The following is a 27,080-nucleotide window of genomic DNA, read 5'->3' on the forward strand; positions in this document are numbered from 1 at the left end:
CTAAGAATTAAAAAAATATATATGTTACTGTCAAACTGTAGCAAATGGAAACCTTATTAACTTTGTAGTCAGTTTTTAAGTAAGATGACAATTAGTTTTTGTGACATTATGCTAACATCTTATACTGTATTCAATCATGTAAATTGGATGTTTTAGCATTTTGGTCAAATTATGACTTGGACTTCTTTAGAGCATTCTACCTTAATGAAGAATGTATTTCCTCAAATAAACTCATTTCATCTTCATATTGCCGTAACATTAACCATTTTGAAGTATCATCTGATATATTATTTTGTGACCAAATTTGTTGAATGTGATGTGCTCATGTTTTTCGTTATTATTGTAATATTAAGATATTCAATTGAGATGACTATTTTTTGCTGCTGTGAATTGGAACTGCCGTGAAACTCAAGTGTTTCGTCCACGCTATACAGAGTAATTACGTCCATGCCCCAGCAGGAATGTAAGGTTGTGTGAATAATTCAAAGCAGTCTGAAGTGGAAAAAAAAAGAAGTGAAAAGTGATTTCACTGAATAGAAAGGAGGGCAGAGTGAGGCCAGATGCAGATTACATTCAGTCCAAGAAAGAAAGCAATAAAGCTCACTTACTGCGACTCCGTCATGTAACTAATGTCGCAGGCTCGCATTTGACTGCAAATCCGTGATATTAATTAAGATTAGCGTGGTAAGGAAAAAAAAAACCACACAGTGTGAGAACCTGCCCTTTAATTAAATTCAAAGTCAGCACAAAGTAATGTTCAAGCCTTTTGGAGGTCTTTGAGTATCAGGCAGCAGTTAGCCGCTATCAATAAGGAACCTTTGTGGCAACTGGCCATTACACCGTGCTGAAGGCTACTTAAATCTTTCATGCTATGAATTGAGGCTTCAATTAAGTCTGAAGTGTTCCTCCCCGCTTCGCTTTATTGATTCCCTTTTTTGAAAAATATCCATCTGACAGACCCAAATGCTTGTTTTAAGAGCGACAACGTAATAACAAGCATTGCCGCTGTACTATCTGAGGTAATTGTCGTTTCTGTGGGGCACCGCTTTCGAATCACGCGGCCACGGCGAGGACATCCATGTCGCTTCGCGTTTGCCGCCAGCCCCTCAAATCTAAGCTCTCCCGAAAGTGCATCACTCATCCGCCACCAGCCCAACCCCACCGGTTCATCCTCCTGAAAAATGACTTGCTCGACTGTGAAACAGTCTTTCACTATCGTTGAACTTTGTAGCACTTTTGAATTATTATATATATTTAGACTCTGTCGCCGTCTTATTAGAATATAAGAACACAAAAAAAACAGATGGAAATATCTTTATTATGAGCTTGCTTGACACTATACTAAGAACTATCAGCATGTATCCTCAAATCTATAAAATAATATATTTTTTCAGATGAAACTTGAAAGTGAAAAAAAAAAATCAAGATTCGAAAAGCTTTATCATCATATTAGCAGTGAAGAAATAAAGGACAAGGTAGCATAAAAGAGCTACAAAATTACCATATATTAATTATAAAAACAAAAAACTTAACAAAACCTACACTCAAAATGTATGGCACAAATTTAAAAATATAAAAATAATACTATTGTTGCATGAGTAAAGTAAAGTGAGAATTGTAAAGACAAACGCACTGTAGGGATAAAAAAATAATAATAATAATAAATTAAAATAATGTTTTAAGTGGCTTGTGCCTCATTATTACAGTTAGTGACTGTAAATTTACAACATAGGGAGATATATGCTTTCTTTTTTTGATAGTGTGTTACAATTTTCACTGAAATACCTCAGAACCATTCCCAAGACTGTCAAACAACTTTATATTGCTTTGCTATGTGAAAATGGCTGCTGAGAAAAATTAATTAAAACAAGACAGCTCATGGCAACGAAAAAGAAAAACACAGTTTGTTGCCATTCTCACACAACTATAAAATTAGCGCAACGCTATATCTCGTTAACGACTCATGGGAGTTGTGTTAAAATAAAAATAAAAATCACACGTTCATAGTGAACTCAAGCTGATACTCTGTGCACGACCTGCAAATGGAAAAAAACAACACCAAGATGCAGAAACAAATTCGAGTTCACCATCTAATGGGTATTATTCAGGTGTACTTAGTGTTGTGGCTGATGAGGTTGTGAATTGTTATGTGGTTCACCCGCTTGTTGTTACGAGAGAAAAAACAGTGTCCAAATAGTAGTCCTCGAGCATGTCATACTGAAAGAAACAAACTAACCAAAAGGATCTTGTTGGGGGAAAAAAATGTTGTTGTTTACAAGTCTCTCTTTCCACCTGCAGCTGGAACGACGTACATCTTCGGGAAAGGAGGCGCTCTCATCACGTTCACCTGGGCGCCCAACGAGCGGCCGAGCACCCGGGCCGACCGGCTGGCCGTGGGCTTCAGCAGCCTGCAGAAGGACGCCATCTTGGTGCGAGTAGAAAGCACGCACGGGCTCGGAGACTATCTTCAGCTGCACATAGTAAGTGCTTGAATAAAATTGTTTTGCCACAAGGTCACGCTTATTCATCAGCTTTCTCACTCTTGGAATATTTTACAGTGGTAGTTATGAGGTGAATTACTCAATGTGAATATGAAAACATTTGTGGCTATAATTACAATTTTATTCACCAAACATTGCTTAGATTCTCTATGAAGACAACCCGGTAGTGGCTCAAAATGAACCGTCGTCTCCAGCAAGCAAACGAAGCTCGCTTGTTAAGCCCGGATATTTAATAATTCAGTGCTGTGTCTCAGCTGAAACCATCATAAATGGATTTATCACCTTCTCTAAACAAGACTTTATGGAATTAATTAAAGACACAAAGCTGTTGAAACACAATTCTAAAGCCTGGATTTTCTCATGCCAGCCCTTGAGTGAAATCATGACAAATGTCAAGACTATTCACTAGTTTATGCTTATTATTAACTCATTCACTGCCTTTGACAAGTATACTTGTCAATTGTATTTTTTAGAGCGGTGCTAAATGGGGGCGAATCTGATTATGCTCCACAGTAAATATCAAACTTGGAAACAACTTTACTGATGCCCAACCACCGGTAGATGACATCATTGCCCAATTTTATACAAAATAAACACAGTTTCAGAGTCCATGGGAGAAATGGCTGTATTTTGGCAAACCTACATTTTTCTACTGTCAATTATAAAAGAACGGGACGGGGCAAAAAGTAGGGAGTCTATTCTGTCATTTGGTAGATTCGGTTTATATATAATTATTGCATGTAATATCACGTGAGTATCGAAAATTTTAAAATTTTCTAAAATGGCTGGCAGTGAATGAGTGTTAACATACTGCAGTTTAAGTTCATTTGGGCATATTGTTTAGTACTGAATGGCATGTACAGTGCTGTAAAAATCAAGCATATCAAACCGCATTCACACCAAAAAGTCAATAATATAGTCATGAATGGGGACAAACATAAATATTAAGCATAGTGGAAAGGTCAGAGGGCATAACAGTTTCCATTGTCAATATGTTACAAGCTATCAGGACACCATCAGACTAAGCAGCACCTCACCAGGGAGGCATTCAGGATGCATCAAAAGGAAAAGTCCCATCACCCCCATCTCATTACGACAGCATGTATCGGGGATTTTTTCCACCACAACCCACAGCTTGTGCATAGGTGGGAGGTGCGAACGGTAAATTGATCTATTTCCTCACCGCAACAGGCACATACAGTCTGCATCACTTTAGACACTGCAACAATCCACCTATCGATCTCGGCAAAAAACAAACTGTACCTCCTGGATCCGAGATTCTACTTCCCTCCAGAACCCCTGAATAGACCTTATCAAAGAGGCTTACTGTTGTAATCCCCTTTTATTTAAATCACACCCGACTACTCTCCTTTCTTTCGGAGGTAGGTCAACCAAGACAACCTCAAAACATTTAGAACCTTTGGAAATTCTGTCTGGACACCATCCACTCCTGGAGCTTTACCACAATTGGCTTTTTTATTCAAAGTGTTCAACGTACTTAGACAAGCTGACGCTTTTTGAGTTGCCTTCAGTGTAGTACAGGTTTTTGCCACAACCTATTCCACGCAAGACAGAAGTCTACTCAGCCAAATCCAAATTGTGCCATCTCTATAGGTAACACGCTTTTCCTTGTACTGTAGCTTTTCGTACCATTGTTTTGTGTTTTGCGGTCAAATTAGCTCATCCATCATGGCTAATGGCAAGCATAAGGCGAGCGATGACAGTGGAACTGCTGAGAAGCGGAAAGGCAATCTCAGTGGAAAAGGAAGGTTGCCATAATTAGGAAATTAGATTGTGCTGAAAAGCTGGCGAATGTGGCAAGTTTGTACAACATGAATCGCTCTGGCCCCAGAAAAAGAGACGCTCCAGACGGCTACTTTGTTTGGCGAGCGACGTGAAGAAAAATGTTTGGAGACAGTAACATGGAACAGACACACCGCTCAACTCCCCCTCCTCCTCCTCCTCCAACACCATGCGAGCAAGCGGCTCCCTCCCCCACATTAGTACAACTTCAATCGGTGAACGATTTGTAAGTTTATTTATTTTTCATCGGGTCAAGAAACGTGTCAGTTTGCACCACGTGTCAGTTATTGGTGAGCCAGCCAGGGCTGACAAGAAAAAAGGAAGCAGACAAGTTCCCAGTGGGCTTATGGAAACCTTCAATAAAAAAAAATAAATAAAAAACAGGGAAAATAACAAATCACAAACACTTGAAGATATGAACAACCTCTGGAACGTAACTGATCCATTAGTAGGGCCGTGTCTGTGTTTTGATGCCGTTAAAATTGTGTTGGAGTGTATCCGATCATTCGAGTTGGAAGAGGCCTGATTCCAGGAGAGGAAAAAAATTTAGTTGTTCAATTCAAACCACGCAGTCCAAATACCGGCAAGTAATCAAATCAACTAAAGTTAAACATGAACAGAAATTGAACATTCCTGGATCTGGACTGCCATCGATCCAGTATCGATATTGCCGCATTCCAAAGCGTGATCATAACTGTGAATGACCACACAAAAAAAAACCGTGTGGTCTCTCTCGTGATAAAGTATATAGCGACTGTTGGCAAAACAAGCGACACCTCAGCAGCTGTCATCAAGTGTGTCTTTTCTGGAGGGAAATCAGCCTTTTTAGTACGTAGCCGCAGGACAGATGTGGCGTGATGAAAACCAGAGGAGAGAGCTGTCAAACGTCTGCGAGTGGTGTAATAATTAAAATCACAGCTGCTTAATGCGGCTTTCAGTCCAGTGCATATTTTAATATTGGAGGCTGTTATTGGATCCCCTTCACACTTTCATGGTTGCTGTTTAATGCTACCGGTTTGTGGTCCACCAACCATTAGGAAAATTGTTTTCTAATTTCCTAAAATAGTTTTGAAATCAACCCAAGGAAGACAGTGTTGGATTTGACGGAAGAGTGCTTTAAGGCGTAAATATTGCACCGTATAATCGCCATTGACCGTGTTTCTTACATTGGATGTTTTGCAAGCATATGACTTTTTTTTTTTTTTTGAGATCAAACCTCTCTCCACAGCTACATGCAACGCTAACAGCTTGTAAGTGTCTTTTTTTTTTTTCTTCCTCTCTCGTGGCTGACAACTTGCCGCACTCAAACACTTTGACACATTGACACATTATTAAATGCTCAGACAGCGAAGGAGTTCCCGGAGTGTGAGGTTCCTCTAGCAAACAGATAGAAGTCATATCCCTCATCACTTGACTCGCTTTGGTCAAAGTGACTCAATTCTGGAGTTGAAAATGGGGAACGCATAACATGTGATGCAATTAAGTCCAGCATCACCCTGGACCCCTTTCAAGTGATACTAATAATAATCATATTTCTGTTATTCTCTGTCTAATTAACCTTACTTTCTCAAGTGTGTTGGTTGATTTTAAGTCTGCGAATTTGTGCATGTATGACTATTATTAGCCTCAGATTTAAAATACTTCTTCTACATAGTAGAAGAATTTTAAGGAAAATCAGAAGTGAATCAATATTGGGGGATGATCATATTAGTCGCCGTCTGTATTCAGCACAAGGCAAGATTATTATAGTTAACAAAAACTAATGAAATAACTTACACAAAAAAAACATTCATTAATGAGTGCTTTTAAAAAATTTAAACTGAAGGCAACTACATCTCACATTTATATAAAATACTGTAATTAAAGTGTAAATGTTTTAGTATTCGTCTTTGTCACTTAATATCACACATGAGCTTTTGGGGTTCATTTTAATTAATTTATTTCTGTATTCAAACAGTCATTCGAGAATTGTACTTTATTACAACAATACTCTGTGACCTTTCTTACACGACAAATAATTTAAAAAAAAAATCTAAAACGAATAAAAATGAAACATTTTTGGAAAAAATAATAACACCGTTTGTTTTCTTTTTTTCTTTTTTGTTTGTTTGTTTTTTAAGTCAAAAACCTCAATTTTCATACCATGTCTGTAAATGTGCTACTTTACTTTTTCAGGTACAATTCCCACTATATTCTGATAGTTGTGATACTATATGGACATCCATCCATCCATCCATTTTCTTGACCGCTTATTCCTCACAAGGGTCGCGGGGGCTGCTGGCGCCTATCTCAGCTGGCTCTGGGCAGCAGGCGGGGGACACCCTGGACTGGTTGCCAGCCAATCGCAGGGCACACAGAGACGAACAACCATCCACACTCACAAGCACACCTAGGGACAATTCGGAGCGCCCAATTAACCTGCCATGCATGTCTTTGGAATGTGGGAGGAGACCGGAGTACCCGGAGAAGACCCACGCGGGCACGGGGAGAACATGCAAACTCCACCCAGGAAGGTCCGAGCCTGGACTCGAACCGGAGACCTCAGAACTGGGAAGCGGACGTGCTAACCACTCGACTACCGTGCCGACTATATGGACATAATTCATCAAAAATAATTCTACGGTTTTGATAGCAAAAATAGAAACTATTATCCATCTGTTTTTTAATGAGCAAACAATGTTAGTGAGAGAAAACACAATGTGAGGTGATTAAAAAAATAAATAAAAAAAGTATATTTAGAGGGTGTGAACACGTTCGGCAGCCAGCCGTCTGTGAGGTCCTTGTGGATTTTCATAATGTAGCCTTTTTTTTTTTTTTTCTGCTTCAGCAATGTCTCCTTTCCTGACTTTGCTTTGAATAGAAGGTGATGAAAAAAAAACAAAAAAAACGTTTGCCCTCTTTGTTCCTGACGGGATTGTCTTCCAATTGAAGAAGTTTGTTAGATTATTTTTTTTCTTCTTCTTCTTCCCCAAAGCTAATGACCGATTTTGCTGAAACTGCTAGCAGCATAATATCTTCAGATGGCACTCACTTTTTCGGATGTTGAGACTGCTTTGATCACTGGTGAAAGAGTGACAGCGCAATGATATATGGACAGAATTGTGTATGTAGAATTTTGAGTATTGAATTTCTTTGTGAAATGAGCTTTGCTTGGTCACCGTCAGGTTTAAAAGAACATGTAAAGTTGCTTTTATTTACCGGGTCCCCCGTGTTAGCCGTATTAGCATGTTCCGTTGAGATTACAAGAGATAAAACCGCTGATGCAGATTCCCACTTGGCTTTGAATATGCACGAAGGGTGGGCGGGCCTTCTAGAAGCTTTCACGTTATTTAAAAGGTGTTCCACTTGGAGGTGCATGTCACAGTCAAATAGTCTGCACTGTGGTCCTGACATCATATAAACAGCAGCCCAATATGCTTGCTGCGGGCAAGGTGATGCATTCAGTCCTTCTCTACAAGAAGCGAGGTCAAACTTTTCATGTGGCACCTCCTATAGGCCGCTTCAAGTGGATTCTTGACTAGAAAGGGGAGCAAATGAATGTCATAGCAAAAGGCCTCTCTTCGGGTCGCTTGGACAAGAGTGCGGGAGTTTTGCTTTGCCAGCACTTGAAAGGTCCTTTGGGACTTGTTTTGTAATCTGACTGAGTCAAGCGAAAAAGAAAAAATGCCTCTGGCAATCTACTCCAACCTCGGAAATGTTATTATGGGCTAAATTTGACCATGAGCAACAGTACATGAATTTTTATTTTGCTTGCTTGTCATGCTCTTTAACGGACGACAACAGACAACATTCAAACAAATGGCGTGCTAAGGTTGAACATTCCTAAATAAGAGTGAATCTGATTGATTGAAATCTCGTGATATTCACGACCATAATCCAGTCCTGTAGCATTGCCAGAAGGGTGTAAAACGGTAGAAGAGATGCAGGTTGGGGAGCAGACATTAAATCACGTAAATTCTCCTTCACACATCACAAGTCGAGGCATATAATTTTCCAGCGCATATTGAGTGTTTCAATGAGAAATGTGTTGATAGCCAACTTCAAAAAATGGTGAATTACTGTGCAGTGTTTGCCTTCAACAATACAGGTGGGAGGGGCAAAGCCTCAGTTCAGCATTTATCTGTGCCAGTTTGGAATCGGGGTGGAATAGGCTGAACCTTCGTCAAAAAAAAAAAAAAAAAGGTGATTGTGGCTTTAACGAATCAGGAGAGCTAATATCACAGCCATCCATGTTTGTTTCGAACACGTCGTCGTTACAGACATACCTTGAAGAGTATTGAACATTTTTCACCACACTTATTTTCAGCAGATCTGTGTAGGAAATAACCGTGTTGCAGTCCGTTAATAGCAGCCGACTCCCACCATGCGAACCGCTATCCAGCCTTGAGGCTAATGTTAGGCAAATCAATGCGGTTTCAGCTAAAGTAAGATCCGCCGTCAAATATTCCGGGTCATTAAGTGAAGCAGTCTGGGTTTTATTTCCACTTGTCTTTGCACACAGTCAGGCGGGGAGAGATGTTTGAATTGTGAAGTGATTGCTGTTGTTGAAGATGGGGATTTTATCATCATATGGTGCCTTAGCAAATTCCAATCAGAATATTACCACAGCACGTTTGTGATCGTAATTATGATTCATCCTCCATTTTTTCTTAGAATGAAATAATATTTTTTTTTTCTGAATATGATGTAATAATATAGTAGTTCATTATTCCTCAACCATTACAAAGTGCAGGTTACAGGTTGACTCTAACACAAAATTACTGACTCGATTCGATCCACTTTGCAAGTTCCTACTTAATTGTGAATGTGCAGTGCTTTGTTAAACCATAATTGGTAACCTAATTGAGTGTTCAACATGGAACCTACCAAAAGAAAGATTAGAGTCTCTTCTTTCATTCATTTCTATCTGTTTCTGCTTTGCAGCAAATAGCATTCGAGTATAGATACATTTCATCATTATTGACAAATCTGCTTAGCATTGGAGGGAAACAACTTGTTTTCAACATGGCCCTGGTTGATCTCTTATACTCTGCTGCCAACCGCTGGCCATTTTTGTAATTATTACCATTTTTTTCGGTAACACTTTATAATAACTACCCGTTATAACTAGTTAATAGACCATTAGTAAACTGTTAATTAATGAGTTGTTAATGACTTATTATATGTTTGTTAACTGTTTGTTAGGGTTTTAAAATGATGTCTATAAATAGTAAAAAAAAGTCATTATTAAACTATTAGTCATTGAGCTCTAAATGACTTGTTAACTGTATATTAATTATTCATAACTATATTTTATAAATTAGTAATACATCGTTAACAAGCTATTAGCAAATTACTTACTAATGACTTGTTAAGTATTACTTCATAGTTTGTATAGGTTATTGGGACGTTATTATAAAGTTGCCACTATTCCTCATTTATTACGTGATAGTAAATGTGGAGTAGTTGCAACTTTAGAATAACGTCCCAATAACATAAATAGAGTAATAACTAATATTTAAGTAGTAGATTAACTCACTTCTTTACAGCAGTTGTTAATAGTGTGTTAACCATCTACTAATACTATACCAGTGAAACTTTGTAGAAGAGCAAATGAGTGGAAAAAGTTCAATGGTACGGAAAATTGATATTTAGGTATAGTAATTTGATATTTTAAATTTCATCTTCAAATTCTGTACTTTGAACTTGTTCCACCTGTTTGATGTTTGACAAAGTTTCATAGGTATTAGTAGATGGTTAACATCTACTATGTAAAGAATTAGCTAATATACAAGTTAAGTATTAGTAAGTAGCTAATTTATACTATTGGGATGTTATTGTAAAGTTGCAACTATTCCTCATTTACTAACAGTTAATAAATGAGGAATAGCTACCACTTTAGAATAACGTCCTAATAACAGATATAAACTATTAACTGATGCTTAACAAGTCATTACTAAGTCATTTACTAATAGTTTGTTAACTTAGTCTTACTAATTTATAATATATAGTTACAAATGATTAATATACAGTTAACAAGTCGTTTATAACTCAATTACTAAGAATTTAATAATGACATATTAACTGTTTATAGTCATAAGTATAAATCCTTAACAAACAGTTAACAAACATTTAATAAGTCATTAACAACTCATTAATTAACATTCAACTAATGATCTATGAACTACTTATAACGGATAGTTATTATAAAGTGTTACCGTTTTTGGGAGCAAATGAGTTAATGTCACAGAGTTGGATAGAGCAAATGAGGTTAGAATAGCCCTCTCACACTGCATATCTCCCTGCCTGTAGACTAAAAGTTGACAGTTCATGCTTTAAATATCCATAGTGTGGTGTTGGAGGTTTGTGAAGACACTTTCCCATGTAACCCAAACCACATCAGCATGAATAATTATTTTGTATTCTAAAGGATTCCAGCAGGATTTTACATATGATTAGAGGGTGAGCAAAGCTTTAAGACAGCTTTTACATCACACCACAGCCGCATCAGCAGCCACCTTGGAGGCAAAAGGAGGCATATTTCTGTCTCCATATTCAGCCAGTCATTCAATTTTCGGGAGTACGAGGGAGGAGGAGTGATCTAATATGGCACAAATCACGGAATAAGCTCGGGAGGAAGCGCGCGGCTGTGACAGCAAAGCTGCAAACTCCAAAATATGAAGCACTATGCGGTGTTTAAGATATGTACACCTTGTCTGCAAAGCCAGTAAATATTGTAGTGTTCATGTGCCACGGAGGACTAGCGCATTTTCATTTCAACAAAAACACTACACCCACCCAATTTGCCTTGTTGAAGGTGCCATACTGCAGCTGGAGTTGGAAGAAAGCCCCGCAGCCTCTGCATATCTTATTCCACCCGCCTGAGAGACAAAGGACATATGCAGGCTGAAACTTGCTTATTATAATGATTATTAATCATGTGCACGACATAGAACTGTGCACAACTGACATTCTTATTATAGTCACGTCACCGCCTGTCAACGAGCCTCTCTAATGAATCGTTAGCATACCACTGGGTTGTTTCATGTGCAACAAAATATACCCGTTGGACACTTTATTAGGTACAACCGCACATTCTAATGAGATACCCACTATATGATGTAAACATCACAAACTGCAAAAATCTGCACATTGTTCACTGAATACCAATCAAAACTGAAAAATTGCCCTATTTTTTTTCCCGCTATTATGGCTATCAAGGACATATTTTCCAACCAGTTCCTCATCTGCAGGTTATCGCACTGCCGTCACCAGTTTGACCTTGTGAAGCAGTCAGGGGGGTGCACAAGACACCAGTGCCCCCCAAAGGCTATCTTGGGAAGCAGCTTTGACCTTTGCGGGAAGGTTGTCAGAAGCAGACAGAGGCAGGAAAACACAGGGGGGTGGGGAGTGGGTGGGTTGGGGGGAGTTGGTCAAGCAAAGGAGGAACAGCAGGATTGTGTCAGGAGTGATCCACATCAGACAACCTGAGCTGGCGGCTGAGAGGAAACGATGCTGAACCCTAAAGAAAGAGCTGAACATACTGGTTGTGTCACAACTGATGCGCTTAGCTTTTACCGGCCCGACTAGGTTTTGGTCTCGACACCCCTCGTGTAGCCAAAGGATAGCATATATCCTGCGTACACACGCGCTATCTTGTTATGTTTTTGTTTAGGTTTTTTTGTTTTTGTTTTAGTGAAAAGGCATACACAATATCTTGGAATGTTGCACACCCGTGGTTTTTCTGATGCAAAGCTCACTAGAGTGATTGAAATTACATTTTGTGGATAGGTGCTTTGTAGCTCAAAGCAGCAGTCAGATGCAATTGGGGGTTTTTTTGCTCCAGGGCTCCCAAAGCAATTGTGATAGAAAATTGACTTTAGGCCACTGCTTAGCTAATGTTTACTAATGTGTAATGTGTCTGATCATCTTGATGTGTGATACATTTTTTTTTTTTTTGCAAGATTACGAAGATTACATTATTGTTACCGATTTTGTTGCACTAATAATTGTAAATTAGTTTTAAACATGGATTTACTGAGTATATATGTAGAGTAGAGAAGTAGAAAAATGAAATATATATTTTTAAATTATACAGACAGAAAAGTGTTCTTAACAAGTACAGTATTGCGAATAAAATGTGGGCATATTCACTAAATGCACTGATACTGGTCAATCAAATGCATGCACCATGGAAACGTTGGTTACTCACATGATGTAAAACCACATTAGGGTGCTCACCTTCAAAATTTATTAGTAATCGTGGACTACAAGTATAAGATTAGCACTCAAGCCAACTTATACCAACTGATTTCTACGATGATTCAGTGTTTGATGCATGCTATTGTCATATTAAATATACTTCTTTTTTTTTATGAAATACAATGGTATCCACCTGTGCCAAAACTTAGACCTAGTTATATATGGTCTAAAGGTTAGTCTGCTTTCTGTCACCAACTTGTTAGGTGTGACGAGGGTGTGTAGTAGGGCTAGGCGATATAGCCAAAAAATAAAATCCCAATTTTTTTTCAGTCAATCAGGACGATTACAATTTTAATCGATTTTAATCTAATAAACCCAAACAAACAAACATTTATTTAAAGGTTTCATTTATTAAAAAAATCATTCCTGTGCAAATGTTCAGACAACAATAATGTATACTGATTCTAAATCGGTTTTAACATAAGCATAACGTTCATAGTTAGCAAAATTACAACTCACAGTATCATCTGGATGCAACAGAACATTAGAACAACACCGTTTAATAATCCAGAAGACAAAATTTGATTTCACAATTTAGCAAATTTTAAACGATTCAATTAATCAAATTAATTGGATTTATTGCCCAGCCTTTGCGTGTAGTTAAAAAAAAAAAAAAAAAAAAAAAAATCAGAACAACCAGCGAGGTGCAACGCAGATTGCCAAATAACCAAACACGATAAATAAAACTCGCTCCGGCATGAAAATGAAGATATGGCGGATTTTATTGCGAGTGCCCATGTGCCTTTCTACGAAAATACAACAGGGACAAAATAACATGGACAAAACGCTAACAGTGAGGATTTCCTTTCCCAAAATGTCTTTGATAACATCCTTGATGGTTATCCGTGCTTTTGTCACCTGCAGGATCAAGGCAAAATCGGTGTCATCTTCAACGTGGGGACGGATGACATCACCATCGACGAGCCTGCTGTCATGGTAAATGACGGCAAGTACCACGTTGTCCGCTTCACACGCAGCGGTGGCAATGCCACGCTCCAAGTGGACAACTACCCGGTCATTGAGCGCTACCCTCCAGGTAAGACGAATGACAGCCACTGCCAGTCCATTGCATGTTTTTGCCTTCAAGATCAATCCGCCAATGATTGGAGGTCGGAATTCAGCTCTCCCAGTTGTGCATCACTCTGAAAGCTATCCATTAGGTTGCCACCCACATATCCATAGTGGACCTTTCAAGTTGCATAAACAATCTCATAATCTGACACTGATACACTCGCCTCAAGCTGTCTTGCTAAGTATATCTCGCAGTTAAAGGGCTTTCATCAGCAGCTGTCATTCCTGCAATCGCTTTTCTGCCTCCGATAAGCAAACACGCTCACGTGCGGTACATTCAAAGCCGCTATTTTTTCCTCTCTTCTCTAAAAATGGCTTTTCTTTGGTGGTGTCGTTAAAGTTGCGCATTTAGCATCATAACTACTTAATGAGGTCCTGCAAACGTTGTCACGTCGCCTATCTACTGTCTTTGAACACGGAAGATATCAGTTGAATTGTGGGGGGGGGGAAACAAATCCAGCGGAAATGTTAGGAGTGGCTTGACATTCTGTTATTGACTCAACTCCGCAGCTACATGCACACACCGGAAACAAACCTGGGATAATATATTCATCGAAACCTCATTTTAAACCCAAAAGGGATTAAGGCTGGCCCGCCTGTGTACTTGCACGCCTAATTTGCATGCAGATTGAAAAGGGAAACGCAAACTGCTTTCATGTAATCACGGCTGGCTGCTCTTTAACCTGCTCTGAACCCAATCGACCTTCTTCAGAGCAGGTGCGGCGGCGGGCGCGGCGGGAGGAACTTCCCTCTCTGCCTCCAGCTGCTGGTGAAACTACACACAAAATACCCCAAATTTTAATCACACATGCATCTGTATACTCTCACTCCCATTTTAGCAATCAGTGATTACCTTATATGATTTTAATTTGGGGGTTTTTTTCAACAAGCTTTTTTTCAAAGCTTAAATACAGCCAAAGTGACTTCAACTGTCATGTATGGCGCCTCCTCTTCCATGTTACGCCGTAATCCTGTTTATGTATTCATCACCAGCCCCCTACTGACGACATTGGCTGACTTTGGCCTGTTTACTTAATATTGAGTTTATGTTTATTTCTGCATGTATTCATTCATGGATGAGTTAATATTTCCTAGTATCTTTATAATCTATATTTATTTTAAAGACACACAACTGGTGATGTGTAAGTTTGCTGCACAAGAATTGACTGAGCTCCAGAATAAATCACTTTCCATTAATGTATTATCTACAATGTTGTCACTGTCCAACAAAAAGCTTATACATTTTTATTTAAAAAAACAAAAACAAAAAAAAGATTTTTATTTGTTTCATCACAACATGAAAAATTGCATTCAAGCTTTTTATTGGACAGTAATGAATTAGACTTTTCACACTGCAATGATATAGTGTAGCCTTTCTTTTTGTATTCCAATATTAACTTCTGATACTGTTAATTTATAATGTGAGTTTCTTTACATAAGAATTTAGTAGGATTTCATTCAATAACTCAATAATTATTGGTCTTTTTTTTCCAAAAGCAAATTTTATATTAGGAAAATGTACCAATTTTAACTCATTCAATCCCAAAAACATGTAAAAAGGTTTTCAAATACTTTCCCTGCCAAAAACGTGTTTACACGTTTTTTAAGTTTTCTCGTGCAAGAGCATACAGAAAGCTTTTATGCTGCTTCTTACATAAATAGGTGGCAATGATAAAGCAATGATAACTATTTACAAAAAAAAACAGAGTATAAGAGATCAGCCAGGGCCATTTTGCGACAAGCTCTTTTAGCCAGCGTTTTCGCCTGGAATGTGAATATTGATTAAACCTAGCTATATTCTAATGCTAATTGCTGCAAAACATAGATAGATAAAAATATACTTTTTTCCTGGTGAAAGAAGCGATCTAATCTTTATTTTGGTAGGGTCCATATTCTTTGAGCTTTGCAAAATCAGTCAAAAGCCAGTAAAACAGCTAGGCGCGAAGTGAAAATGGCTGGGAGGCTGGGAGTGAATGAGTTAAAATGTTGACAGTGCGTTACTGGAAAGTATTCCAGTTTGATTGGAATATACATTTTACATTTTGTTGGATTTCCTACTAAATTCACCACAATGAAATACCACCAACGATGATGTTTTCTGCTGATGTCTGATGTTTAAATGTGACATTTTTTTCTGAATGATTTTGTTAATCTGTTTGATTTTTCATGCTGCTAACTGAATTAACCATGTTTTTATTTAAAGTATATAAACCTGTGCTTAAAATAGCTAAACAATACTAACTAGTGTAGCTATAAATAGCCTAAACTTGACTTCTCTAACTGTTGCTCTTAAAAATCAAATAACTCTAAGTAAAGATACGTTGAACTGAAAGATGCTTAACCAGCTTGTTAAAGGTGTTAGCCATCATAACTCTGTTTCTAACCATGTGATCTTTCAGTTTGCAGACGTTAACCTTTAACCTGTCTCTCCAAATTCTCTGAAGGACACTATGATAATGAGCGACTGGCTATTGCTAGGCAAAGAATCCCATACAGACTCGGTCGGGTAGTTGACGAGTGGCTACTCGATAAAGGTAAAAAAAAAAGAATTGATTGGTTAATTAATCCTTGAACTAACTAGTGATTAACCTTTTCCCCAAGAGAGGTGCGGCACCGCAAGACAATTGTGACAAGGAATACGTGTAACAGGCCCGCAATTTAATTGGACCAATTATGAAGAACACAATCTCAGCACTGATAAAATGTTGTTAGCAAACGTTGAAGTGTTTCTTCCTTGTCACCCTTGCACCTTGTGGACCAGCTGCACCCTTAAACTGATTTTAAACCAATGAACTAAAAAACACATAACCCATACCCAGCCCTCCATCGTCCCTCTTAACCACTGCCATTAACTTACGAGGGAGTATTAGGGCCACGCTGAAAAGGAAAATACGATAATACACGAGAACAAAGTCGTAGAATTATGAGTTGTAATTATGAGATCAAAGTGGAAACAAAGATTGAGTTGTGATTTTAAAGTCGGGTTAGAAAAATTTAATTGTACTAGAACAATGGCATGTTAGGAGAAAAACAGAAAGAGAAAAAGTCAGGATTGCAATATACATTTTTTAAAAGCCCTAATTGTATCAAAAAATGTATATATAACAGACTATATTTAGAGAATAAATGCTATTTTATGAGAATAAAGTCATAATTTTACCACAATAAAGTTGCAGTCTTACAGTGTATTGATATTTTAACCTATAAAAAATGCCATCTGGCAGGTGTGACATTCAGTTAAACAGGAAGTCAACCCAAATATTTTCTTAAAATTATAATTTGTATGTGGCCCCGATCGTCTAAACACAGCATTCTCATTAATAGTTTGTTTGTGGAATATGAATTAATCAGCCCAAATCCACCGGTTTTTATCCAACTCGGGGCGGCCATTTTGCCACTTGCTGTCGACTGAAAATGACGTCACGGTTGCTAACAACCAATCACAGTTCAGCTTCAGAAAAGTGGTGTGTCGCGATTGGTCGTTTGTTCAGCCCTGAGCTGTGATATCATTTTGACTTGATAGCAAGTGACAAAATGGCCGCCCCCTGAAATAGATAGAAACAGGTGATTTTGCTGATTCATTCATAGTCCACAGACATAATAATTAGATTAGCTGGGGTGCATAGAACATACAGTCAAGAAAAATTTCGAACTTTATTTTCAGAATATTTTAGAACAGTAATGTTTTCTTGTAATATTACAACTTTATTCTCGTTATTTTTTCTTTCCAGTGTGGCCCTAACATTCCTTCGTCTTAACTCGATGTGTAAATGTGTGTAATAAATTGTTTTTAACCTTTAAAGTGTGCTGCACTTTGACTCGTGAGAGTAAAATGTGAACTAAACGTCTCTTCCCTCCTCCCCCTTTAAACCGATGTAAGCTAAACCTCTCGATGTGATCGCCCTAAGTGAAGCGCTTCCCCTTCCTTTTGTTCCCGAGCGGCCCTGTGTTGTTGGCTTCCTGTGTTGCACTACAAGTGACCATGTCGCAGTCCCCCAGCTTTCAGTTCAGCCCGTGACAAAAGAGGCCTGACAGGCTGCTGAAACGGATCACTGTTTGCGGCCACCAACTTTGCTAATAAGTATTCTCCTGAAACGGGCCCATTACTGCAGTCCTCTCGCTGATGTAGCTTATCGGCGTGGCTGCTGTCAGTGGCGCTGTTACGAGACATTGTCCCTCTCAGGAGTTAAGACAATTGGACTGGAGGGGAACTCTGAGTCTTTAATGGCTGCGGAATTCGCTAGTCAGTGAAGTTTAGCCTCCATTTTGGGGGATTTTTTTTCCACTGCACTGAAGCCAGAGACTTCAGTTGTAATCATGGCCTCTCTTTGGTAAATGTAAGCGATAAATAAAGAACCAGTATAAAAACACCCGTCCCTTTTCAATGCTATAGAGAAATCAGCATAAATAGGAACCTAAATATAAGCGCCTCCTGCATGATTAAAGTATAAATACCCCTTTGTTTCATATCTAAAAGATTGTTTTGTTAATCACTAACACCAACATGGTTCAAGTTGTACTCCCCACATGATTTTTTTTTTGCCCTTTTTCCTTTTTCTCTCCCTTTCTATCAACGTCTCTCTGCCCGGCTTGTAGGGAGACAGCTGACCATCTTTAACAGCCAAGCCGCCATTAAAATCGGCGGCCAGGACAAGGGTCGGCCCTTCCAGGGTCAGATCTCCGGCCTCTACTACAACGGGCTGCAGGTGCTGAAACTGGCGGCGGAGAACGACCCCAGCGTGCAGGTGGAGGGCAACCTCCGTCTGGTGGGCGACGCGCTCTCCGTGCTGACCACCGACACCACCGCCGCCACCCCCATGGCGGTCTCCGACATGTCCACCACCATCATGGAGACCACCACCACCATGGCGACCACCACCACCCGCCGGCAGCGGTCGCCCAGCCTGAGAGACAGCATCTCGAAGGTCAGAGAGCAAAAAGGAACATTAAAAAGGCATTTTGGCCTATTTACATATTTTTCAAATAACATTTATAATCTAGCACTCAACTCTATTGCTTTTCATACTTTGGCCTTCACTGGGGACTTAACCGATTTAATGCATCTCTTGATTCTATCACTATGAGGTTGGCAATTATAAAAAATAAAAAAAAACATCAATACTACACAAATAAACCCGCAATAACAGCATGTAACTGTGTCACGTACATCATCTAGAGCACTTTGGAATCAATATGTATCTAATAACATGACAAAAACATTTCATTTATGGGTATGAAGGTGGCAGATTCATCCTCACTATTTCATTGTAACATTTGAGGATACAAAGACTGGAAATGACAAAAATAAATCGTGTTGCTGGGCTTTAGCTCTGGGCGGGGAGCGCCACTGTACAACTCAGCGAGAGGAAGCCAACCCCACCAAAAAATTCTTGACAATAATATGTATCTAAACAAGACATTCTGATTAATATTACAGTTTTAGAATATTAGTTATGCAGTAAAATCCAGCCGTTTTTTTTTTTTTATCAATATCAGAAGTGGGCCATTTTGTTACTTGCTGTCGAGTGAAAATGACATCACAGTTGCTCAGGTAGCAACCAATCACAGCTCAGCTTTAGGAAGCAGGTGAGCTATGATTGGTCGTTGTCTGAGCCCTGCGTAACTGTAATGTCATCTTCAGTCGACAACAAGTTGCAAGATGGCCGCCCCCTGTGATGGATAAAAATGTCTGGATTTTGCTGCATAACTCATATTCCACAAATGTAACATTAATCAGAATGTCATGTTTAGAATAGTGAGGGCACATATAACATATTATTGCCAAGAAATGTTTAAGGTTAGCTTATTAGCCATATTAGAGGTTCATTCCATATTAGTGTGCTCTGTGAAATTCAAAAAGAGTAATCATAATCAAGCAGATAATGTGACATGTTTTGGAATCAATGGTACACAATGAAGAGAAGTATTCAGAGGGAAAGGCAAATTAAAAGCATTTCCTTTCTCATTGTGAGGCTCGAATATTATGACTAATTAAAATTTCAGGGTCTGCGTCTCACAGGAGGATTACATTGCTTCTGTGCTCGGGTTCAATGGAACATGAGCGCTTGCAGTGTTTCGCTGGAACTGGAGGCCAAAGGTGCTGTTAAAGCTTGAAATTGGCCTCAAACTTTTCCAAGCCACAAAAACCTCTTTTGATGTATAACATTTGGCAACATTTTAGTGCACGTATTAGCTGTTTGAGTAAATAGAACAGACTACAACACAAACTAGACTAAGTGCAATTTCTGCAGAAATTATAATTTCTATGGAAAAGTGTTATCTGAAAGTACCCTCTATTCATTTAGATGGAAAAGTGGAAAAATGATATTCAATGGAAAAATGAAAAAAAAAATCACTCAGTAGCGCCACCTAGGCATGCAGTACCCTCCATTCATTTAGATGGAAAACTGGAATTATGATAGTCAGTTGGTATACATTTATATCCCTTAGTATAATTGCCAAGGATATATTTGCAAAGTACAGTCGGAGGTTGTATTCGAACCCACGACCTTCTGATTACTGGACAATGCACTTTACCAAGTGTGACTGAGCAGTATCAGAGAGCTGGTAATGATGATCAGTTGTATGTATGGAAGTGGACGTGGAAAGTGGGACTTACAAAAAGTTCAATGTCAGTCCCATTGAAATGAATGTGGAAAAGTTGATATTTAACGTTAAATTTTGCAAATACTGTAAGTACTGTGAAATCATACAATATATTCCCACGATGGCGTGAATTTTTGTTTGCAAGTTGAAATTTGAACGGTGTAAATCGGAAGTATTATGTGGCAGGTATTACACAGCAAAAAAGGGTGGAGAATAAAAATCCGAATAACAAATGTCGTAATTGTGGGAATGCTAAACTCATTCCCACAATTACATGATTCACTTTGCCAATTTATAGCACAGACACAGTGTGGAAGTGGTTTCATGTCCGCATCACAGGGTTCGAATCTCAACTCGAGTTACTTGCGGCGCTAATGAGGACAAACGCGATTCTTCAAAGCTGCGATACTGGCTTTGCTTTCAGACGGTTTCATTTGCATTTCTCTTGTCTAGTTTCCCTTCACCTCTGAATAGCCTTCCATATATTTTCACTTCATCCAAGCGAACCGTCCATTCACCGTTCTGCTCAGGTTTACACCGAGGTCGCGCACTGCCCTAAGCCTCCTAAAAAACCAAGAACATTGATTTAGCATGAGAGAATTTGTTATTGCAAGATGCATCGTACACACTATGGAATTTCCTTTTCAATGTTCGAGCTTCTCCTTAGATACACAGAAGAGTCTGCCATGGGGCCAACGAATGAAAAGCAGCAGAATATGTGCACATTTTCTGTTTGTTCTTTTGCGAGCGTTGCTCCAAGCTCCAAACACAGAAGTGGTACACTGAAACACATTGCAACATTTCTTCTTCATAAACCACACAGCAAACAAGCTCATAGGGCAGTGAGCTGAGGGACTGTGTTTGTAAAATCAGCTCTTATTTTTTTTTATTTTGTATTTCCCCCCCTACACAGCCGCAGAACTCGGATGATATTCTGGTAGCGTCAGCCGAGTGTCCAAGTGATGATGAAGATCTGGAAGAGTGTGAACCGGGAACAGGTGGGTTTTCTCTGGCTAAAAAATAATAGAATGTAGTTGCATCGGCAGTCGTCCAAACAGCTCAGCACAAATTGTGGTTTCTACTGTAATAGCTCTAATCAATGCTCAATTAGTCACTGGCTGTTGTCCACTTGAGTAAATGAACGAACGTCTTGTCGCCAAATAGATTACTCCTTAAAAAATAACAGCTTTGTAAATAGTGTGACATTATAGCAGCACGATAGTCTTTAACTCACCAGTGAATTCATCAATTCTTTTTAAACAGTGCTTTAATTTTCCTTCTATTGTGTACACTCCTGACACACTCCAAGCTGGAGGTCTTGTTTTAAAAAAAAACAACAACACCTCAACCATTGAGCTCGTTTGTAACATATCGAAGAGGATTCGTGCCAGTGAAGAGAAAAACAACGATGGCAGGATTCTGACTTTATTTTCAGCTCCTCTCAGGCATTTGATGCCTCTTCAAATAAATGCCTCTTACTCACTCCAGATGAATGAGTACAGCCACAGCCACTATTCAAAGACATTTTTCTAAGAAATTATGCAAATGTTCGCGGTAGAGATTACAGTCTAAAAATGTTATTGTAATCCTTTTCCCCCCAAAAAATGAGTGGACAGCAGCTGAGTATGTATATTCTTTTATTTCTATTGCATTACTCACATCTTCAGTATCATAAAAATCTAATGTCCTCTACTAATTACCTGCATTACTTTTGGTGTAGAATCCTAAATTCTCAGGAGAACAAGCTCCAGTATTATAGAGTCGTTAAGAGTGAATGATAGCGGCTAGAGTATGAGTTTATGGCACCGCAAGTGCAGCAATTGGAAGAGTTTTCCCTAATTGAAGCACCCTCAATAATTAACGTGACCTTAGCAATTTTTTTGTTGTTAACATAAACGGGATTCAGATTGCGGGCACAAATACCGCCCAGACTAAAATGCCACAACATTGATGTATTCACATAAAGTCAAAATGGCATTGTGTGACCTTTGTGTATCATGCGATGCTCATTTACATACAGTAGATAAGCGGGTTGGTGGTTTATTGCATGGGGTGTCTACATATAGTATAGAGATCCGGACGTTGACGTCACGCGTTCCAAAATGGGCGTTGGCGAAGCCATTTTGGCAGCATAGAAAACGCGTCTGCCACTTTGAGTAAAGGGCAAACGCCACATTTTAACAATGATTGACAGCTGTTGTGGACCAGCTGCCACAACGAGAAGAGGCAACATAAGGATCAAGATTGCTCCAGGCTACCAAAAGAGGAACCAGCACGTAGCCAAACGTTGCACTTTGTACATGGTGGATTGAATCAGCAGATGCTAACTGTTAGCACACGCAAAATGTCTTTCGTTCATTTGTGCTGCTACGGTTTAATAGATATTACACAGTTGAATTTAATAACTGACCAACACCATAAAGAAGACTTTTTACGGCATAAATGTCGCAGCCCAGTTAGCAGCTGCTAAGTTGCTAACATACATAAATAACAAGACTTGCGTGAAACTGCAAACTTCGACAGCATTTTGAGCACACATAAAGGGGAAATAAATCCGCATTGTACAAACTTGTAAAGCCTTTTTATCGGCAATCCAACATGTTCACCTCGCGCATGTGTATCATGTCCTTTTCATCAAAGTTGACGGATAAACGCTAGCCTCCTCGCCGTTCTAGAGAAATTGTCGCGTGACGTCCGGATCTCTATGGACCGTATTTTTGCGATTGGTTCCTCCTTAAATAGGAGTGTTAGTGATTTATCCCCCTGTAACCATGGCAATTTAAATCTCATTATTGTGTGTGTTGCTTTGCTTTCAGGACTCGTCTTGTATATTTGTGTCCTCATGTGAGCCACTTGCCGTATTATACGCAACGCACCCACACGTTGACTCCGCATACTTAAGTCGAGACCAAAGTGCAGTTCATGTCGAATAGACTCGTGGTGTAAAATGATCATTAAGAAAATATCACTGACGTGCTGGTTAATGGTAATTTATTCTTTACTGATATTCTACTTAATGAGCAGATTGCGCCTCGTCGGTAATGAGCGCAACTGTTGAGGCGGAATTTTAATGCTGTTCTAATTTAGGATCCCCCCCCCCCCCCCCCCCCCCCCTACCTTTTCTGTTTCCTTTTTAGGAGGTGAATTAGTCTTGCCTATTATAACAGTGGATTCCCTTGAGCCCCCATCCATCGCCACCCGTTACCCCGTCATCCCGCCTCCCCCTACCCTCCTATCCCCCCTCGAAACCACCAAAGAGTCTGTGATAGTCCCCCCTCACCCTTCCTGCCCCCCAGACCAGGAGGACTGTGGTGACACCGTGGAGGTTTCGGCCTTCGGCTCCGGGGAAATGACGGAATCGGATGACGAGGACTTTTACAATAATAACAACTCCCCGTTGGTCACTGACAGGACAGTCCTTCCGCCACCTCCCGCCGCCGGTGAGGGCGGAGTCCAGAAACCCCGCCCCTTCCCCCCTTACGTTCCCACCACCAACCCCGACCAGCTCCACATCCCCGCAGGCAAAATGAACACCCGAGACCAGGTGCTTCTGCCCCCTGCTCCCCCGTCCTCCCGAAACACACCGGGACTAACCTACCCCCCCAATTTTCCCCATGTGCCCACAGCCGACCCCACCGCCTCCGACGAAAAGATCCAACCGGGCGCCGTGGAGGTGATCAGGGAGTCCAGTAGCACCACGGGGATGGTGGTTGGTATCGTGGCTGCTGCTGCTCTCTGCATTCTAATCCTCCTCTATGCCATGTACAAGTACCGCAACCGGGACGAAGGCTCCTACCAGACAGACCAGGGCCACAATTTTGCCAACAATTTTGCGGCGGAAGGCAACGGAGCGGTGGTCAAAGACAAAAGCACAGCGACCGCCTCGGCGGCCAAGGCAATCACAAAGGGCAAAAAGAACAAGGACAAAGAATATTACGTATGAGCAGGCGGGCGAGGACTGAGAGGATGTGAGGGTGCTCCACTTTCAAATCACCGACAGTTTGTTTTTTATTATTCCGTTTGGACGTCAGACATTTCACAGGTAACTAGAGGCAACTGTCAAAAGCAGGCCGCGGTTAACACTAACATTTCCCTCGCAGTTGCACAGCTACCATAATGCTGTCATCCACTTCTTGTAAGTGCATCGTTTTGAAGTGTGAACAACCTAGGAAGAGTCCTCTCCGGTGTTGCTTTGTATATAGCACGGATAGGATGCAGTGAAAGCAAACCGGGGGGTTGAGTTGCCTCAATGTTTTGTGATCTCTGTCTCAAGTGTCGACGTCCTCCATTACGATCGAGTGGCTATAGAGCGTGAACGCAACACTGTTCAAATAGCAAGTTGTAAAATTAGAATATGAAGAATTGTCTGTGAAATTCAACAAAACTAAAGAGAAATTAAACTGACTTTGGAATATGAACTAAAAACAAAAATGTGGGAGGGGTTATTAAGTGTGTTTTTAGTCCAATTCCAGCAACCCATGCCGAATAAATAAAAAATGACTACACCTGCAAAATACCACAAGTTCTGGAGTACAGTGAAACAAACCTGCAAAATAATTAGCGCCGCAATTTGGAAGGGATCATAAAACACCAACACTAGCATCACACAATCACACAATCTAGCATGTGCACAATCATGTAAATGATTGTCTTCAGCACTTGAATTATTCAATAAAAACATGAGGTTCATCAATTAATTCAGTAAGCGCAGTATCCTCATAACACGCTAGCACAAATCGACATCCTGAAATATTTTATTTGATTTGAGATAAGAATGACAAAGCAATTTTACGGTGGCCTTGCTCGGGCTCTAGCAAAAGGAATGAATTAATAATAATTCATTCAAGCACCTTTAATTAAAGTATTCTGTCGTTTTTGGAAGGTCCCAATGGGTCTATCAAAAACTTTAATGCTACTCTAGTGAAGCTTTCTTTTGTTGATTTGGTACTTTTTTTTCGGGGTCATTGTCATGCTGAAAGAAAGGTCAGACTCCTCTTCAGTTTCAGCTTTGGAACAGTACACAAGGTCTTCAACCTTGACAAAATCCACAGTTCCAGTTGAAGAAAAACAAACCCAAATGTAATAAATCAGAACGTGCTTCAACATATTATTCTTTTCAGGGTGCACACACTTACACAACCGACTTTTATTTTTCCCTAACTGATTTGTTATTGCCAAAAAGCCAAGGCAGGAAATGTTACTTTGTCTCCGTTTTTTGGAGGTGCGACACTTGCTTATGCTCAGTCAGTCACTCACAGATTTGCATAAAACAATTTGCTATTCACCACTTTTTTTTTTTAATTCTAAAGCTTTATCCGATTTTATATATTAAGGTAAAATGTGTCAAATACAAAAATTTTCCCTCATTTTTTGACCAACCTTTCTAAACTTGGTAAGCGAGATTGTGTTATCAATTGACATAACATTAAGGAGCCTTCACATTTACCATTAATCAGAAATATGCTAATGACTCCACCCACTTCCAATCAAAGTCAGCAAAGGCCCACTTGTTGGATGTCTCCAAAAGATTATCCTGAGCAAGTACTCTAATTTTTAACTAATTTATGTAATTTATTTAATCTGCTCCCGAAAACAGGTGCACTGCTAACAATCGTAAATGTTAAACTTGTTCAATATTAACAAACACAAATGCTGGACACAAACAGAAGACCAACTTTTTGTGTTGAGATTATACTTGTACTATATATACTAGTTGATACTACGAATAAAAATGAACAGGAGAAGAGTTTCCAACAACATTGTAGCTACCAAATAAGCTAACAGTTAGCTTAGCGTCTTCTGTTTCTTCTTCTACTGCTACTCTTCTTTGTATTTTTCATCAGTCTCGAGGCAATGAAGTGCCAAAAATTGCATCTTTTTTTCCCCCCAAGAAGACCTTAGTTGGTCACTTTGTTAGGTTATTTTTCATGAAGAAAAAATGCTATCGTAACAAGGGTGTGTTCACTTTTTACAGCCACTGTCTATAATGCAGAACAGACGCAAGTTGTTGAGCTTTTGTGGTACAAAAGGAAGCCTTTAATTTCTGTAAGACTTCATCTCCTCCACCGTGTTGCATAATAAGGGTTTGAAGCCCCCCCCCCCCCCCCCCCCCCCCCCCCCCCCCAGCCTGCCCTGCCTCCGTCCTCAAGAGATGATCCTCATGAAAAATACAGGATGTTTAAAAAGGGATATCACTCAACGCACTCCGGCTGTTGAACCTTGCAGTAAGACGGATGGGAGTCATTTATTTCTGTGTGGTCGTTTAATTCAAAATAGGGATACATGTGAAAAGTTCAGTCTACACCAAGTGAAGGTATATCTGTAAACATTGCTTGTATGTATATATAGAGGCTAGCGCACTCAAGAGGCATTGTGGATGCAAAGTTATGGAGAAGAAGCAGCGTCCGAGATGCTCATCCCCGTCCCGCCTCCCCTCACAGCTTACACGACGGTGACCCAAAAACGGCCAACTTTCGGGCTGGCGAACATTTTCTCATCGTTGCTTCTTGGAAAGTGACTTTGAAGCCAGCGCACTATCCATCTTGTACCCTCCATGAAGAAAAAAAAAAAAAAGAAAAACTGTTAAGGGATGATCCAAAAGCACACAGGAAATGTAAACATATCGTGGAGACATAGATATTCCTTGTAAAGCAGACAAACATGTATTGTTTTTTTCTATCAGTGACTTAAAGACTATTCCATGAGATGAATAATTGATGCTGTGTGAATTGTATTGTTATTTCTCTGATATTTCGATGTACCTTGTCACCGGTCCTCCTAACACGTTCCATTTTAGATTGCCTTTGACTCAGACAAAAAGCACACACTTTCCTCTGATAGCTGCAAACATCTTGTGTT

General features: G+C 39.6%; 1 protein-coding gene across 16 annotated transcripts in view; it reads left to right on the top strand.

The window, feature by feature from the left end:
• LOC144005794 (neurexin-2-like) overlaps nucleotides 1-26,340 on the top strand; it is a 153,814-nt gene extending 127,474 nt beyond the window's left edge. For 5 of the 16 annotated variants that reach the window (XM_077504117.1, XM_077504115.1, XM_077504116.1 and 2 more), the window contains 6 exons: nucleotides 2,299-2,480; nucleotides 13,410-13,581; nucleotides 16,061-16,150; nucleotides 18,213-18,541; nucleotides 21,136-21,220; nucleotides 23,360-26,340. In XM_077504117.1, coding sequence (XP_077360243.1) covers nucleotides 2,299-2,480; nucleotides 13,410-13,581; nucleotides 16,061-16,150; nucleotides 18,213-18,541; nucleotides 21,136-21,220; nucleotides 23,360-24,165 — 1,664 coding nt within the window. In that variant the 3' untranslated portion in view covers nucleotides 24,166-26,340. The remainder of the gene's footprint in view (nucleotides 1-2,298; nucleotides 2,481-13,409; nucleotides 13,582-16,060; nucleotides 16,151-18,212; nucleotides 18,542-21,135; nucleotides 21,221-23,359) is intronic. The other 11 variants (XM_077504128.1, XM_077504129.1, XM_077504127.1 and 8 more) reach the window with 3 other exon arrangements.
• The last annotated feature ends 740 nt before the right edge of the window (nucleotides 26,341-27,080 follow it).

This window comes from Festucalex cinctus, chromosome 18 (genome assembly GCF_051991245.1).
Source record: "Festucalex cinctus isolate MCC-2025b chromosome 18, RoL_Fcin_1.0, whole genome shotgun sequence".
NCBI classification, from domain to species: Eukaryota; Metazoa; Chordata; class Actinopteri; order Syngnathiformes; family Syngnathidae; genus Festucalex; species Festucalex cinctus.